At 56.3% G+C, this 15,387-nt stretch overlaps 1 protein-coding gene across 1 annotated transcript in view; it reads left to right on the forward strand.

The window, feature by feature from the left end:
• The window catches only part of PPP1R37 (protein phosphatase 1 regulatory subunit 37), a 40,475-nt gene that overhangs the window by 23,300 nt on the left and 1,788 nt on the right, over positions 1 to 15,387 (forward strand). The window contains exons 2-10 of the mRNA XM_026013836.2: positions 9,169 to 9,266; positions 10,926 to 10,971; positions 11,243 to 11,343; positions 12,010 to 12,129; positions 12,631 to 12,781; positions 12,871 to 13,026; positions 14,269 to 14,381; positions 14,930 to 15,071; positions 15,160 to 15,326. Of these exons, the coding sequence (XP_025869621.1) occupies positions 9,169 to 9,266; positions 10,926 to 10,971; positions 11,243 to 11,343; positions 12,010 to 12,129; positions 12,631 to 12,781; positions 12,871 to 13,026; positions 14,269 to 14,381; positions 14,930 to 15,071; positions 15,160 to 15,326 (1,094 nt within the window). The remainder of the gene's footprint in view (positions 1 to 9,168; positions 9,267 to 10,925; positions 10,972 to 11,242; positions 11,344 to 12,009; positions 12,130 to 12,630; positions 12,782 to 12,870; positions 13,027 to 14,268; positions 14,382 to 14,929; positions 15,072 to 15,159; positions 15,327 to 15,387) is intronic.

The following is a 15,387-nucleotide window of genomic DNA, read 5'->3' on the forward strand; positions in this document are numbered from 1 at the left end:
AAGATGATGGCTCCTCACAGCACCAGAGAGGCTCCTCAGACTGCCTGTGTGCCCAGAGGGGTGTGAGTGGGGCCATGGAGGTGGGAACAAGGAAGCTCTGCACGTGGGCAGCGTAAGATGCCTGGCCCTGAGGGGACTGGCACACAACTCTTTGTCTGCAGACATGGTGGGGCCTCAGGCACATGGGGCCCAGAAAGCTTTGGAGTTGCCCTCTGTCTCCTCCCTGTGTCAGATCCCAGGAGACTTTGCATTCGTTGCTCTGCCCCTCCTGCCCCTCCTTTGGAACAGCCCAGGCTGTGGGAGGGATGTGTGTGGTATTTCAGGAGTGCAAGAAAGGACTAGATGCCTGATGAAGGTGCTTGACGGGCATTTGCCCTGATCGGCCCTCAGCTGAGGATGCCCATCCATGAGCTCTTCACCTCATCAGCGCTACATCCTCACCACATGTATGTGGAGTGCCTAAGAGAGAGGGAGCCTTCCCTGAGTCGATCCAGCTAACCTGGGTGGAACTGGGGACTCAGACACCTGTCCTCCTGACTCAAGAGACCCGCTCGTCCCCCGACCCTCTTTCATTTGTTCCAGCAGGATATGTGTAGTGTGCCCAGTGCATACCCTTCTGGAGATACTAAAGTGAACAAAGCAGCAACAAGTGAACAAACCTTTCTCCTCATTGTTGCATAAGCAAACAAATGGAGGATAGAGCTTGAGGCCATAAGAAGTGCTACACAGAGAATGAAGCAAGATATAGGGATGAACAGTGACAAAGGGGACTGTTTACATAAGGTGGTCAGGGAAGGCCTCTGAGGAGATGACTTTAGAGCAGAGACCCTAAGGCAGGCAGGGAAGGAGTGAGCCATGGAGATACAAGGTGGAAGGGCACTCTGGACAGCAGGTGCAAAGGTCCTGAGGCCTTGTGAGCAAATGGCTCTGTCACTGACAAAGATTCAGTGAGGACCTTGACTATGGGGCCAGTTCTGCTCTCCTGCCTCTTCTGTGTGTAGGCTTTGCCACCCACACCTCTAGGATGACACCCCTATCCCATGCTTGATGACTGAGACGCTCCATGGGTGCCCCCCACCTCCTTTCACACACCCTAGGCCCTCTTGATCATGTGACTCACTGCCCAGATGTGTTGCACAGTCTTCATGCCAGTACCTGTTCACAAAGTTCCCTCTGCTCAGGATGCCTTTCTCTCTGCTGTCTCATTCTTCAGGTCCTTCTCTCTGAGACTTTTCTAGATGTTTGCTTCCAGCAGATCCCAGTCTGCCCAACCTCCCTGCTCTGTGATTGCTTCCGGCATTGTCTCCCTGACCATGTGGGCAGGCTCTGGGACAGGGCCAGGGGTGATCAGTAGCTGTTTATGGGCGGGAGGGGAGGACTGTCCTGGGGACGAGAGCACACCAGGCTGGCCCTGCACCTGTGCATCTCATGCCCAGCCACTGCAGCCACTCCAGTCTCCACAGGCACCCACCCAGAGGGTGGGTGGCTCTGCTAAGGGCCACTACTGGCTCTCCAGATCCCGGCAACCCTGAAGGGAAAGACCAGTCCTTCTGGCAGCCTCCCTGTTGTGATATTAGAGCAGGCTGCATTTCTAGGCCCCCGACCTCGTCAGTCCAGCCGGAAGCTGAGAGCCTAAGGACCTCAGGGCACCCAGGTAGGACAGGGACAGTACTACCTTTAACCATCCGTCTGCCTCTTCCCTGCTTTGTGACCTTAGGAGAGCGTGTAGCATCACGAGAGGCCTCGTCCTCAGTGTGGTGTGGTGGGTGGTGGGCTGGAGCTCTCCGTGCTGCAGGATTATGACGAGGATGAACAGCTCCAAGCACAGCGTCTGGCAGAGCGCCTGGTGGGGAAGCGGCTGAACGAAGGAGCCAGGCCTGCCCTTCTGTGCGAGGAGCGCTCTGTCACAAACTGAGTAGTTGCTGGCAGGGCCTAGGCCCTGGCACCCTCCCCTCCCTCCAGCTTCCTGGTTCACGAGGCCCTCGTCCAGGCCTCCACAGTAGTCTCTCCCCACAGAACAGGTGGGCCCCTCCTGCTCAGAGCACCCTATCCACTTTGAGGCCTAGGACAGCAGCCAGGCGTGAGCTCTTCCCATCTGTCACTCCCAACCCCTGTCTTGGTACCTTCTCTGCGCCTGACCCCCCACACAGGGCAGTGTTGCGGGCACAGCCTGGACCACACTCCCCCAGGCCTGTTTCCAGATGGTGACAACTCAGAATGTGCCTGAGATGGGGGAGCCTAGAGAAGGCTCTAGGGAGGGCCTTCTCCTCAGCCTGCGGGTCAGGGAGGGCTTGCTGGAGGAGGTGACATCTGCACTGAGAGTTACCTGCAAGAGGGGAGGGACGGTATGAAAACACTGAGCCTTCAGGGAGAGAAGAGTTGGTGTGGCTAGAGTACCGTGCCCAGGGGGAAGGAAAGGGCCATGGACAAGGCTTAAAAGGGGCCTCTGAACTAGCTCCCTGCTCATTAAGGTGTCTTAGCTCACTCTGGGGTGTTTGTGTCATCCTCCTAGGGCATACCTGCCCCCATCCCCCAGCAAGAGCCCCCCAGAGGGTGGGGGCCAGATCAGAGCCATCCGCATCTTCCCACTTCAGCACAGAGCTTGGTGTGTGGTGGGCCTTGGGAGATATTTGCTGAATGAAAGGCAAGGTGGCACCCAGGTTGGAATCCTCCCAGGTTAGAAGCCGAACTCTGGAGGGCTGAAGGAAACAGGGAGAACCTGTTGGCATGGACCTGAGGACTCCTGAATAGTCAGGCTTTAGGCCTGGCTGGGTCCAGGGTCTCAAGACATCTGAGCTTACCTTTCCTCTGAGTTGGCTTATGAGGCCCTCTCCTGGTGGGTGCCAGGATGGCCACCAGCAGCTCCAGAAGTGAGAAACAGCCTCAGGGCCACCCCTGCAGAGGAGGGCTCTCTCTTGACAGTTCCAGCACAGGCCCTGTGACTGGCTGCGACTGGTTCTATAAAGCTCAGCCTCAGCCAGTCACGGTGGCAGGGACTGTGGACCAGCCACCGGCCACTCCTGGACCCTTTGGGGAAGACAGTGGGGAGTGGAGATACATGGATGGTCCCACTAGGGGCCTGGGTTGGTGCCGGGAGGGTGGTCGGGGAAGGTAGGCCATTGGGCACTTTGGCAGGCTTGGAGGCCAAGGCCGCACTCCCTGTGAGGATGGGTTGTGTGTCTGACAAAGGGTCTGTCTTTCCGCACCCACAGTGCTGCCGTGGGTTGGTAGGGTCTCCCTGTGCCTTGAACACCAGCCTAGTCCCCTCTGAGCTAGCCTTCTGCCACGAAGGCATGAGCCCAAGCGGCCTGATGTTCTATAGATGTCAAGTTGTGGGAGCACCAAAGACTGGGGAGTCATGCAGGAAAGAGCCCCAAAAGTCCAGTTCCTGGGTTCCTGGGTCCTGCACAGAGATGCTGTCCTGCTGGGGCCACGAGATTCTTGGTTTCCTGTCTGTCAAGTGGATGGATATGATTGTGCCCCTCCCTCATGGGGTAGGAGGAGCATGGCAGGCAGCCTTCCAAGGTGGGCTCCGCTGATGCTGCAGACAGGCCCTGGGAGGTCAGGGTATGTGCTGTTAGCTAATGGGGGGGGGGGGGGATTAGGAAGGGGACTAGAACTCAGGCCCCTGGCCCTGGGCTGCCCCATGCTCTTAAACCTCACTTGTGTCCTCTGGCGTACCCATCCTGACAGACACCTTGTTAGGGGATGCAGTGGACTCCCCACCAGGTCTCTGAGAGACCTCATTCCTACAGAATAGCATCCTCCCCAGACCTGGCGTAGCTCCTGTCACTGCCCTCTGCCCAGCTCTGGTGGCTCCTGTCTCATACAGAGGGCAGAGTCCTCACTTCCCACCTCTCCCCTCTCAGACACTACCTCCTGGTGCCCTGGGTCCCGCTGGGCCTGCTCCCACCCTGTTATACCTGCCCCTCCCAGGGGCTGCTGCTCACTGCCATCTTTTTTTTTTTTTTAAACAAAACATTTTATTTATTTATTCATGAGAGACACAGAGAAAGAGAGAGGCAGAGAGAGAAGCAGGCTCCATGCAAGGAGCCCGATACGGGACTCAATCCTGGGACTCCAGGATCACGCCCTGGGGCCGAAGGCAGGCACTAAACTGCTGAGCCACCCAGGGATCACACACTGCCATCTTTGTATCTGTCTTGTCCGTGTGAAGCCCCAGTGGTGAAACCTGGGCCCCTACTCCCCTCTCCCCTACTTCCCTCTCCCCCTACACTGTAGCTTCCTAGTTTTTGACTACCACTTGGATGACTATGTCTTATCTCTCCCACCAGCTTCCAGCTGGCAGGGATGGCCTGAGCCATTGCCATCCGCTGGTGCCCAGCCTGTCCTTGCATCTCATGGGGGGCTCTATACCTGTGTGCAGGCAAGAGCCAGGGACCAGAGACAGATGTCCCTCTGCCTGTCACCTGATTCCCGGCATCAGATTTCCCTCCTTCCCTTTGTGAGAGCCATAGAGCTGGGAGGGGGAGGCAGGCTCTCTGTGCCCCACAGCCTCTTCCTGGGCCACTGGCATGAGCTGCTGGGGCACACTGCGGAGTCTCATCCCTGCAGGACATCCTGCCCACCCACTGCTATGCAGCAGCATCCCTCCCCAGAGCTCATTCTTTGCCCCGCCCAGAGTCTGGGGGTCCCCACAGCCTGCCTCTGCCCCTGGTCCCTTCCTCCTTGGGCCAAAGTAGTACTAGAAACCATGCTCCACTGTCAGACCAATGCAGACCTGGCTGTGTGTTCCAGTCCCTCCACTCCTGGCTCTGGGACCTTGCACAAATGACTTGCCCTCTCTAAGCTGGCCTCCCCTTATTAGAAAATGGAGTCATAACTCTGCCAGCCTTGGATCCCCGAGCTGGCTAAGAGAACCTGCCTAGAAAGTACTCGGCATTGTGCCTCCCACAGTGTGAGTTCCCCATATTGGGAAGTGGCGCCCATCATCCGCATCCTCTTTCTCCACTTGTGCCTCCTGCCCAGTCAGACCTGGCACCAAGCAGCTACTTAGCATCCTCATATCCTGAGACCACCGCAGATGTCCGTTTCAGAGGGGGGAGGTAGTCACGATGGTTGATCACAGCCTTACCAGGTCAAGGACTGAGCTTGAGTGGGACCTTAAGGTCATCAGACTTGGAGGTTGAAGGAACACATTTGAGCCCTGACTTGAGACACGTGCATGCACACACGCATGCATGTCCTCCAGTTCCCACACACCCGTGTCCACCCGGCCTCGCCAACCATGGACAGGTGTTTGCATGCCTCTTCTGGGGGTATAAAACATGGCCGTGATGGGTGGTGGTTCGTGTGCACTCATGAGTGTGCTAAGCGCTAGTCTGAGGGAGGAAGTCCTATTAATTCAATCTTCATAGGTAGCCAAGGAGTTAGTCACCCTCACCCAATTTTAAGGATAAGGCAATTGAGGGACAGGTGAAATTGCTTTGCTCAACGTCAGAGTTTTAAATTAGGAGTCAGGATCCAATCCTAAGCACCCTGGCAACAAGGATTCAGGCCCTGGTCACTTCAGACAGCAGCTGTGCCTTCACTCTGCCGCCCTGCCACACCCACCAGCCCCCAGTGACTCCCCCAGGTCCAGCACCTCAGGGCCTCAATAGCCTCTAGGGTGGACCTGGCAGCTGCTACAGGCCAGCTAGGTGAGCTGCTCATTGACTAGCACCCTCCTTTGTGCTGCAGGGGGCAGTAGTTATGCCTGTGTGGGTTCCTTAAGGCTGTGGAAGCTCTGGGAATGGGGGTATGTGCAGATGAGCCTAGGCTGGAGTCCCCACACTAGGTCTGGGGAGCTTTGTCTCTCTCAGTCCACAGACCTCAAACCTTCACTGTGTTCTCCCCTTGACCATTTGGCCACAGCATCATAAATGAACAGATGTGTGGAGGGGCCAGGCCTGGGGTTCTGCTAGCTTATGAAGAGCCTGGCACGGTGCCTGGCACAGTGTGAGTGCTGTCTGAATGCCACACGGTGTTTCTCTGGACCACCTGTACTGCCGTTTCCTTGCCGCTCTTTCTTAAATTGGTTCATTTTTGTTTTACTTGGATACCTTTCATCTCATTTCCAAGCAATGTGGTAGTTCCTTGTTATGTATGAAGCCCGCATACGTAATGATTTCTCAGCAGTCACTCCCGAGCCACCTGAGCCACCTGACGCTCTCCAGTCTCCCTGCTGGTGCTGCGCCAGGCCTTGGGCCATGCTGGTGGTGCTGTTGGGCTAATCGAGGTGGGGTGGGGGTGCCCTCAGGCTGCCATGGACTGGCTGAGCCCACCCCCACCTCCCCACTACTCCCCATCCCCGCTCTTGTGCCTATAGTAATACCCCAGTGCTATCACCTCTCCAAAGTGTGTCAGTTAATCAGTGACAAGCTGCAGTTGTTATTCCTGTCACCAGGGGTCGCTAAATCACTCTGGGCCTTGGGGGTTCTCCCGCTTCTGGGAATATGTCCACTCCCCCTGGCCCCTGCTCTGTTTCCCCTCCTGTAAATGACTGGGCGGATGCCACCTCTGTGAGCTCTGGCCGTTACCTTGTGTGAGGCTGTGCTGCTTGCAAACCCCACAGATGCCTAGATGAAGGGGTGGCCAGATGGCAGCTGTGGCTGGTGTGGAGCTGGCCAGGTTAGAGACCCTTGGCTTCAAGCTTACCAGGAGACTCCTCAGAACAAAGACCCACCCAGAGGGCAAGGCTGGGACGGTGGGTCTCAGGTGAATTTGGGAGCCTGGACAGTGAGGGAGAGCTCCTGGAAGAAGGGATGACAGTTGAACACCTAAAGAATTGATTGCAGCTTGAAAGCTTGCTTAGGATTCTTACTTCCTATAGGCTCTCTAGGATGCTGAGAACTGCTAATGTTGACCCGTGTGCCCAGTCCTGCCTTCATTCTCATCTGATGTGACCAGGCCAACACACCCTTGGTCTAGGGACCTTTCTTGAAGTGAGTTTATCCAGGGGAGCACGTGATAAAGCCTGTGTACCCCTTCTCAGATTGATGGTTTTGTTTTTTCTTTTAAGTAAGCTCTGTGTTCAACATGGGGCTTGAACTCACCACGCTGAGATCAAGAGTTGCTTGCTCTACCAGCTGAGTCAGCCAGGTGCCCCTTGGAGTGACAATATCTTTTTAAGATTTTATTTATTTATTTTTAAAGATTGATTTATTTCTTAGGGAGAGACAGAGGGAGAGAGATTCCCAAGCAGACTCCGCACTGAGCATGGAGCCAGACGCGGGGCTTGATCTTATGACCCTGAGATCACTAGCCAAAACCAAGAGTTGGATGCTTAACCAACTGCACCTCCCAGGTGCCCCTGAAATGATGATTTTTAAAGGCAAAAAATAAAATAGAATTACAAAGGATATCAATTAGAGTACAGTTAGCTAAAAAAATTTTTTTTTAAATTGCAACCTAGTGTTTGTGTTCTTCCTCACTGGCACATGAGAGATGAGGATAGAGCAGCAGCTCTGACCACTAGCATTTTCAGAGTAACAATAAGCATTCAAAATCTGCAGTCACCATTGCGCAATGTGGAAGCACCTGTCATTTCTGTTGATGATGAAGTTGCAGGGTCTGCTAAACTCTCTCTCTCTCTCTCTCTCTCTCTCTCTCTCTCTCTCTCGGAGGCAGCCTTCCTCCCCTAGAAAACAGTAGTGCTTGATGCGATCAGTGGGGCACGGCCCCTGGCCAGAGCAGCAGCTGGAGGGAAGAGTCCACTGGGAGATGCTGACCTGGAAGCTCCGAGTGGGGCTCCCGCTGGCTCCCAAGGGCAGGCCAGGAATGGCAGCAGGGTGAGGGCAGGCTGAGAGGATCCTCCTCCAGGAGGCCCTCTTCCTCCTTTGTTCCTTGCCCGCCCTGTCACTCCCATGCCTGCCCCCATGCCCGTTCTATTCTGCTGACCCCGAGCCCTTTCTCCACCAGATCCTGACTCTGCCCCCCCACTCCTCAGGGACTTTCCTTCCTGTTCTCTTGGTTGCCCTGGGGCAGAATCTAGAATCCAGTATTTCACAGACATGGGCTGAAAACAGTACAAGTGTCTTATTCAGTGAACAGAGAGACAAGATGTGTACATCAGGCATTTACTGTGCAGCATAGTAAAGAGGCTGAAACTCAGCCTCCTCGTGAAAGAAGCTAGCGGCAAAAGGCCACGTACTCTGTTCCTCTCCGTTTTTATGGAATATCCAGAGAAGGCAAGTCGGTGCACACAGAAAGGCCAGCGCTGCCTGGAGCAAGATGACAGGCCCCAGGCCAGCACTGTGCTTTGCTGCTCTGTTACCCGGGCTCCTCCGACTGCTGCTGTGTCCCCGAGGCTGGAGACCCAGCACCGAGTAGCTGTCGGGGAATGTTTTACCATTGAGGAGGCTTCAAGAGTGGGGAGTGAGAGGCCACATGCATCACAGTTAAGAACAGAGTTCAGGGATCCCTGGGTGGCGCAGCGGTTTGGCGCCTGCCTTTGGCCCAGGGCGCGATCCTAGAGATCCGGGATCGAATCCCACGTCGGGCTCCCGGTGCATGGAGCCTGCTTCTCCCTCTGCCTGTGTCTCTGCCTCTCTCTCTCTCTGTGACTAAAAAAAATAAATAAAATAAAAAATCTTTAAAAAAAAAAAAAAAAAAAAAAAGAACAGAGTTCAGTCCCAGGCCCTACCATGTACTGACTGTGTGACCTGGGGCAAGGTGCTTCACCTCTCTGAGCTCAGCTTCCTCATAGCATCAAAGTACAGATTCATTCTCTCATCCAGACAAAAACCCACAAATTGAACACCTGCTCTGGGCCTGGCCTGGGCTGGCCAGTGTTAGGACAAGATAGTGACCAAGAGACCCAGCCCTGCCCTCACCATCTAGTAGGGGAGGCAACTGACAAGAAAAAAAATTGTGTCATATTAGTGATATTCGTGTGAAGCTGCTCAAGGAGCTGTGGGGAAGTGTGGAGGGAAGGGCTGACTTGTTTGGGGGCACCTCTGTAGGCAGCAGTTGCAGCAAAAGGCCTTGAAGGGAGGGCGGAACTCAATGGGTCACTGGAAGGGGCTGTTCCTTTGCAGAGGTTTGGTGCAGGTGGGGGTGCGGGTAGCGGGCAGGGCAGGTGGTACCTGGCAGATGCCTGGGACTGGGAGGGGGTGAAGTGGGCCCGGGCTGTGGAGAGTCACAGGCCTGGGTCCTCTGTCTCTGCAGCCCAAAACGTGACCGTAGATGAGGTCATTGGTGCCTACAAGCAAGCCTGCCAGAAGCTGAACTGCAGACAAATCCCCAAGCTCCTCCGGCAGCTCCAGGTACCCAGTCAGGGGTGAGGTGGGCTCAAGAGTTGGGCAGGGTCGGGGGCGGGGGGGAGGACGACGTTGGCGGGCAGGGCAGTCTGGGGTGAAGCTTTGCTCCCTCTGCGCCCCCACCACCTGACAGCCTCTGGGCCTCTGATGTCTACCCTGAGCAGGAAAAGATGCACAGAGCATGCTGCCCTACTTGGCCTCCTAGCCCAGGGACCATGTAAATACATCATTGAAAATCCTCTGTTCATGGGATCCCTGGGTGGCTCAGCAGTTTGGCGCCTGCCTGCCTTCGGCCCAGGGCATGATCCTGGAGTCCCGGGATCGAGTCCCACATCAGGCTCCCTGCATGGAGCCTGCTTCTCCCTCTGCCTGGGTCTCTCTCTCTCTCTCTCTCTCTCTCTCTCTCTCTCGCTGTCTCTCATGAATAAATAAATAATCTTTTAAAAAAATCTTCTGTTCAGTTGTAAAAGTAATCAGGCTTTTCATGAATATTTAAATAGCACAGTTATATAAAGTAAGAATTTCAACTGTCCCTCCCCAAAGAAATTCTTTTCCTTTAAGGGAGAAGCCATATGCACATTTATTCTTTATAGTCTCTGTATGTTCTATATACTCTTTTTTTTTTTAATTAAAATACTATAGGCATAAAAAGCAAAAGCCACGTCTCACTTTTTCCTCAAGCCCCATTTCCTGGGAGTCCCACTGTTGACAACTTGGGGTTTGCATCCTCTGGCCTTGCCTGTGTGTTTGTAAGAGGGCAGCTCACTATCCAGAGGTACACAGACACGAGGGCAATTTCTCCTGATGTGATCAGGCTGCTACTGTGCCCTTGGCATGTTCCCCCTCTGGCTCTGTCCCATGGCTGCCCTTCCTATGGGCTGCCTAGTGCCTTCCCTCTGGAGGGGTCATTCCAGAATGTTCCAAGGTTGCTTATTTCCAGGGTTGTCGCTCCCTCAGACAGCATTGCTGTGAGCAGTCATGCTCGCCCCCCAACTCTGCACACTGGGGTTAACCTGGGTTCTGTGGGGAAGTTTCCAGAGGGCCTGTTGGCAGCTTCAGGGAAAGATGGCCACTCTGTGGTAGCCAAGAGTGTGGGCCTTGGAGCCCACCAACTGGATCAGATGGAGCCTGTCCCTCACAAGCAAGTGAGCTTAGGCAAGGCTCGCCCATAGTCTTTTGTCTATACATGGCTTTGTCACAGCACCGGCTCCGGAGAACAGAACCTGGCACCCAGTGGGGGTGGGGCTGGGCTCATAGCCCAGGAGGCCCAGGCAGATGTCTGACCGGTGCCTTTAGTCCTCTTCACTGAGTGCTCGCTGTATGGGGCCTCGTGCTGGGCCTTCACCCCCCCAGGCCTGCTAGCCTTCCCCACCTTAGCACCTGCTTCACAGCCTTTGTGCTAGCTGCTCCTTGCGCCTGGAATGCCACTCCCTCACTTCATTCAGATGCAGCAGAGGGCTTGTGCCCCTGCCTGGCCCAGGCCCTGTGAGTGCAGGATGGCCCTTCTCTGTGAGGCCCTGCATGCCACCCCTACCCCAGAACACTGCCTTGCCTTAGAAATGGAGCCAGATCAGAGCCCCACTGGCTCCACTGTTGAGGTACAGCCCGTCTTCTGAGCCTTCTGAAGCTTCCTGCCTTTATCACCAACTACTTTGTTTTTCTCAGGAGTTCACAGACCTCGGACACCGCATCGACTGTCTGGACCTAAAAGGTGTGTGTCTGGACAGAGGCTGGGACTCTTGGGGAGTGGGTAGGGCCAGAACCTCTCTCAAGTGGGTCTGGGCTGGCAAGTCCTGCCATAAAGAGGAGTTAGCCAGGGGCAGGGGGGGTCCTGAGGGGTGGGGGTGCCTTCCCTCCGGTGAGGCGGGTGCAGTGAGCCCTCCCTCCCTCAGCCTGGAGCCCATGTGTCCACCCAGCCCCACAAGCACGAGAGCACGCGCAGAGGTGCACTCAGACATGCCTGGCACCCCATCTCATCCCAGGTGAGAAGCTCGACTACAAGACCTGTGAAGCTCTGGAAGAGGTCTTCAAGAGGCTGCAATTCAGGGTCGTGGATCTGGAGCAGACGAACCTGGATGAAGATGTGAGCAGCCCGTGCCACCAACCTTACCTGTTCCCCAAGCTCCCTGGCTCCTTTGAGGTTTAGGGGAAGAGGGCAGGAAGAAGAGCCCCCTTTGATGGAGGCTGGACAGGACCACCTGAAGGACAAGATGAGGAGACAGCCAGTGTGACCAGAGTGGATGTGGGGGATATTGGGCCTCTGGGGCAGGGCCCAGAAAAGGGGTCTCATAGACCCACCCGAGAGGCAGGGAGTTTGGGGATCTGGGCTTTAGTGGAGGTGGGTGTGTGTGACCACTGGAAACCCCTTCAGGAACCCCCTTCAGGAACCCCCGCTGGGGATCACAACACTTACAGAGGAGGGTTTGAGAAACATGCAGAATGCAGCCTCCCCATTTAGACCAAGTGTCCTTACCTCCCCAGACTCAGACCACCAGGAGGCCCAAGGGGTGGGGTACTGGAGAACTGAGGCCCAGGCACGTGGGGGGCCTGTCAGTCCGCCTCCTTTTAGGGGTAGGGTAGCTGGAAAGGGAAAGCAGATTGACTCCAGTCGGAAGGGCGAAGTTTGGTTCCTGGAACCCAGAGGTGCTGGGGCAGCACCAGTGCCCCCCCCTTAGTTGCTTGGCCCCCATCTCCTGGCCTCCTGGGCCTACCTCAGCCTGAGTCGAAACCCTGTTGTCTCTGCCCCCAGGGTGCCTCGGCCCTCTTCGACATGATCGAATACTACGAGTCAGCCACCCACCTCAACATCTCCTTCAACAAGCACATTGGCACCCGGGGCTGGCAGGCTGCTGCCCACATGATGCGCAAGGTGGGTGCCCTTTGCCTGTGCCTCTCCCCTGGGTAGAAGGGGCTCGGGCGCAGAGGGGTCTGGGTGCTTTCCCAGGACACTTATCCCTTAGGCCCTATTTCCCTTAGCCCTTGAGTATGGGCTGTTGTGGAGTGTTGGTCTCGAGCTTCCAGAATGGGAAAACAGTGCCAAAGGATGCCCTGCCTCAGGCCAACCTGGCTTCTTTTCTCCCTTCAAAACACCTTTCCTTCACTTGCCCATAACCTGCCCCTGGGAGGTGGCTGTGGTTGCCCCCTCCACTCATGTGTGGGGCATCTGCCACACAGGAGTCGGGGGGCTCAGCTGTCACGGGCCCCACCTGCTCACCTGTAGATCCCCAGGCTGGGCCATTGCTCACAGGCACGGTTGCCTTGGCTGCAGGACCACCTGGCCCGGCTGTTCCCCTGGAACATGGGGTGGGTGATCCCTTGGGACCGGGAGGGCTGGGGCCAGCCTGTCCCAGCCCTACCCCTGCCCCACCAGACAAGTTGCCTGCAGTACCTGGATGCCCGAAACACACCCCTGCTGGACCACTCAGCACCCTTCGTTGCCCGTGCCCTGCGCATCCGCAGCAGCCTGGCGGTGCTGCATCTGGAAAATGCCAGCCTGTCGGGGCGACCCCTCATGCTGCTTGGTGAGCCCCAGGGCTGGGGGAGGCTGAGCTGCACCATGCTTCCTGCTGGGGGCGTGGCCAGTCATAGCGCTCTCCCGGCACTCCCCCAGCCACTGCACTGAAGATGAACGTGAATCTGCGGGAGCTGTACTTGGCCGACAACAAGCTCAACGGCCTGCAGGACTCGGCCCAGCTGGGCAACCTGCTCAAGTTCAACTCTTCCCTGCAGATCCTGGACCTCCGTAACAACCACGTGCTGGACTCAGGTGTGTGAGAGGTCTGCCCACCCACACCCCACTCCAGCCACCAGGCGCCCACTGTGTGTCCAGCCAGTTGCCCCATGGTGCCAGAGACACAGTAGTGGCCAAGACCATCCCAGCCCTGCCCTCGTGGGTCCAGTAGGGAAGGCAGGGCAGGGCTGGGCTGTGGGAGCCCAGGGAGGGTGTCCTGGAGGAGAGGACAGCCTAGTGAAGACCAGCAGGATGAAGTGAAATATTGAACAGATAATTAAAATAATTACCATCTGGAAAAAGTATCCTGAAGGGAAACAAGGTGGTTGGAATAAAGGGTCAGTCAGAGGCTATATAATGTGTGGGGAGGTGACCTCTGGGTGGCAATGTGGAGGGCGAGAATGGAACCAGCCCTTTTAAAAGCCTGGGAAGGGGTGCCTGGGTGGCACAGTTGGTTAAGCATCCAACTCAGTTTGGGCTCAGGTTGTGATCTCAGAGTCATGAGATTGAGCCGTCAGGCTCTGTGCTCAGCACAGAATCTGCTTAAGATTCTCTTTCCCTCTCCCCTGCCCTACCCTGCTTGCTTGCTTTCTTAAATAAATAAATCTTAAAAAAAAAAAAAATAAGCCTGGGAAAAGAATTCAGGCAGTGCAAATAGCAAGTGCAAAGTCCCTGAAATGAGAGAGAGCCTAGATGTTGGATATTTGGGGGGGAAAGCCATGGTGAGCTAGAGGGTAAATAGGAAGGGAGGAAGTAGCTAGTGCTGGGAACTCCCATTTCCTCCTGGTTTACTGTTGGTTCACTGGCCTCAGTGTGAAGAGAGGGCTGGGGGAACAGCCTAGGGCATCGAGGCCAGTCTCTTCCCCCAGGGTGGCTGGGCCCAGACACCACGTTTACTGAGCACCTAGCATGCGCTGGGTCTGTCGAGACAGAGATCTCTGTCCTGAGGAGAGATCCTGCCAACATAAATTACTAGAATATCAGGTCTGTCAGATGGTGAGATATGCTCTGGAGAAAACTAAAGCAGCGGTGGTGGCTGAGCGGCTAGGGGTGTGTTCCACCTGGGTGACTTTCGAGCAGAAATCTGAGGCAGATAGGAGAGGAATGGGCTCTGGCCCTGGCCCCAGGGAGCCATGTGTGCTGGGCCCAGGCAGGCCGACGTGAGGGCCAAGCCCTGGAACATTCTGTGCTCTTATGGGGGCACTGTGGCCCTCACGCTGCTGTCCCCTGGAGAAGCACTTGGACCACAGATGGGTTTTGCCCATGGGTCTCCTGCAGGTCTGGCCTACATCTGTGAGGGCCTCAAGGAGCAGAAGAAGGGGCTGGAGACTCTGGTGCTGTGGAACAACCAGCTCACACACACAGGCATGGCCTTCCTGGGCATGACGCTGGTGAGTCGGGCCCAGGAGAGGGGAGGGGGCGCCCACCTGTGTCCCCCAGGCTTGCCCAGCCTGCACTTTAGGGACGGGAAAACAGCTTTTCAGTGCTGTTTGCTCTCTCCCTCAGCTTCCGCAGCCTCCCTGCCCTCAGAAAAGTGGCCTCTCAATGTTTCCCTTGTCTTTTTGCATCTGCAGTGATAACCTAGTACAGTGTTTGACAAAAGGTTTTGTGTAGAAAGTTAATGTTTTGGAAGCCTTCAGTAAGTTTTCAGTCTTCTTACATAAATACATGGTATTTAGAGCAAACCCACAGGACACAAAGACTCGTGTCCAAGTTAAGAATTACCAACGGCCAGGTGTGCACCCTGAGCCCTCGGGATGAGGCAGGGGCAGGGCCCGGGCTGGGGAGAAGACAGGGCAGGTGACTTCTGCAGACAAGAAGGATCTGGCCTCGAGCAGGACCGTCCGGGTGGCGCTGCCCAAGAGGGAGCACGTGGGGTTGCCTTTTTCCTGATCAGTCTTCTGAGCCTTTCCTCACTCTCACGCGCCGCCCCCTCCAGCCGCACACACAGAGCCTGGAGACACTGAACCTGGGCCACAACCCCATCGGCAACGAGGGCGTGCGGAACCTCAAGAATGGCCTCATCAGCAACCGCAGCGTGCTGCGCCTCGGCCTCACCTCCACCAAGCTCACGTGCGAGGGTAGGGCATGGGGCCGGGCCGAGGGAGTGGTGCAGGCGGGCTTGGTGGGCGGCTAGCCTGTGGCCAGCCCCTGCGGTCCCCCTCCCAGGCGCGGTGGCGGTGGCAGAGTTCATCGCCGAGAGCCCCCGCCTCCTGAGACTGGACCTTCGGGAGAACGAGATCAAGACGGGCGGGCTCATGGCACTGTCCTTGGCCCTCAAGGTGAACCACTCACTGCTGCGCCTCGACCTCGACCGTGAGCCCAAGAAGGAGGCGGTGAGCTGAGTGGGCTCTTCCCTGAGGCCTCTGGCAGGGGGAGGGTGGGCGGCCTCGGGGC

Source organism: Vulpes vulpes, chromosome 1 (genome assembly GCF_048418805.1).
Source record: "Vulpes vulpes isolate BD-2025 chromosome 1, VulVul3, whole genome shotgun sequence".
In the NCBI taxonomy this organism is placed as follows: Eukaryota; Metazoa; Chordata; class Mammalia; order Carnivora; family Canidae; genus Vulpes; species Vulpes vulpes.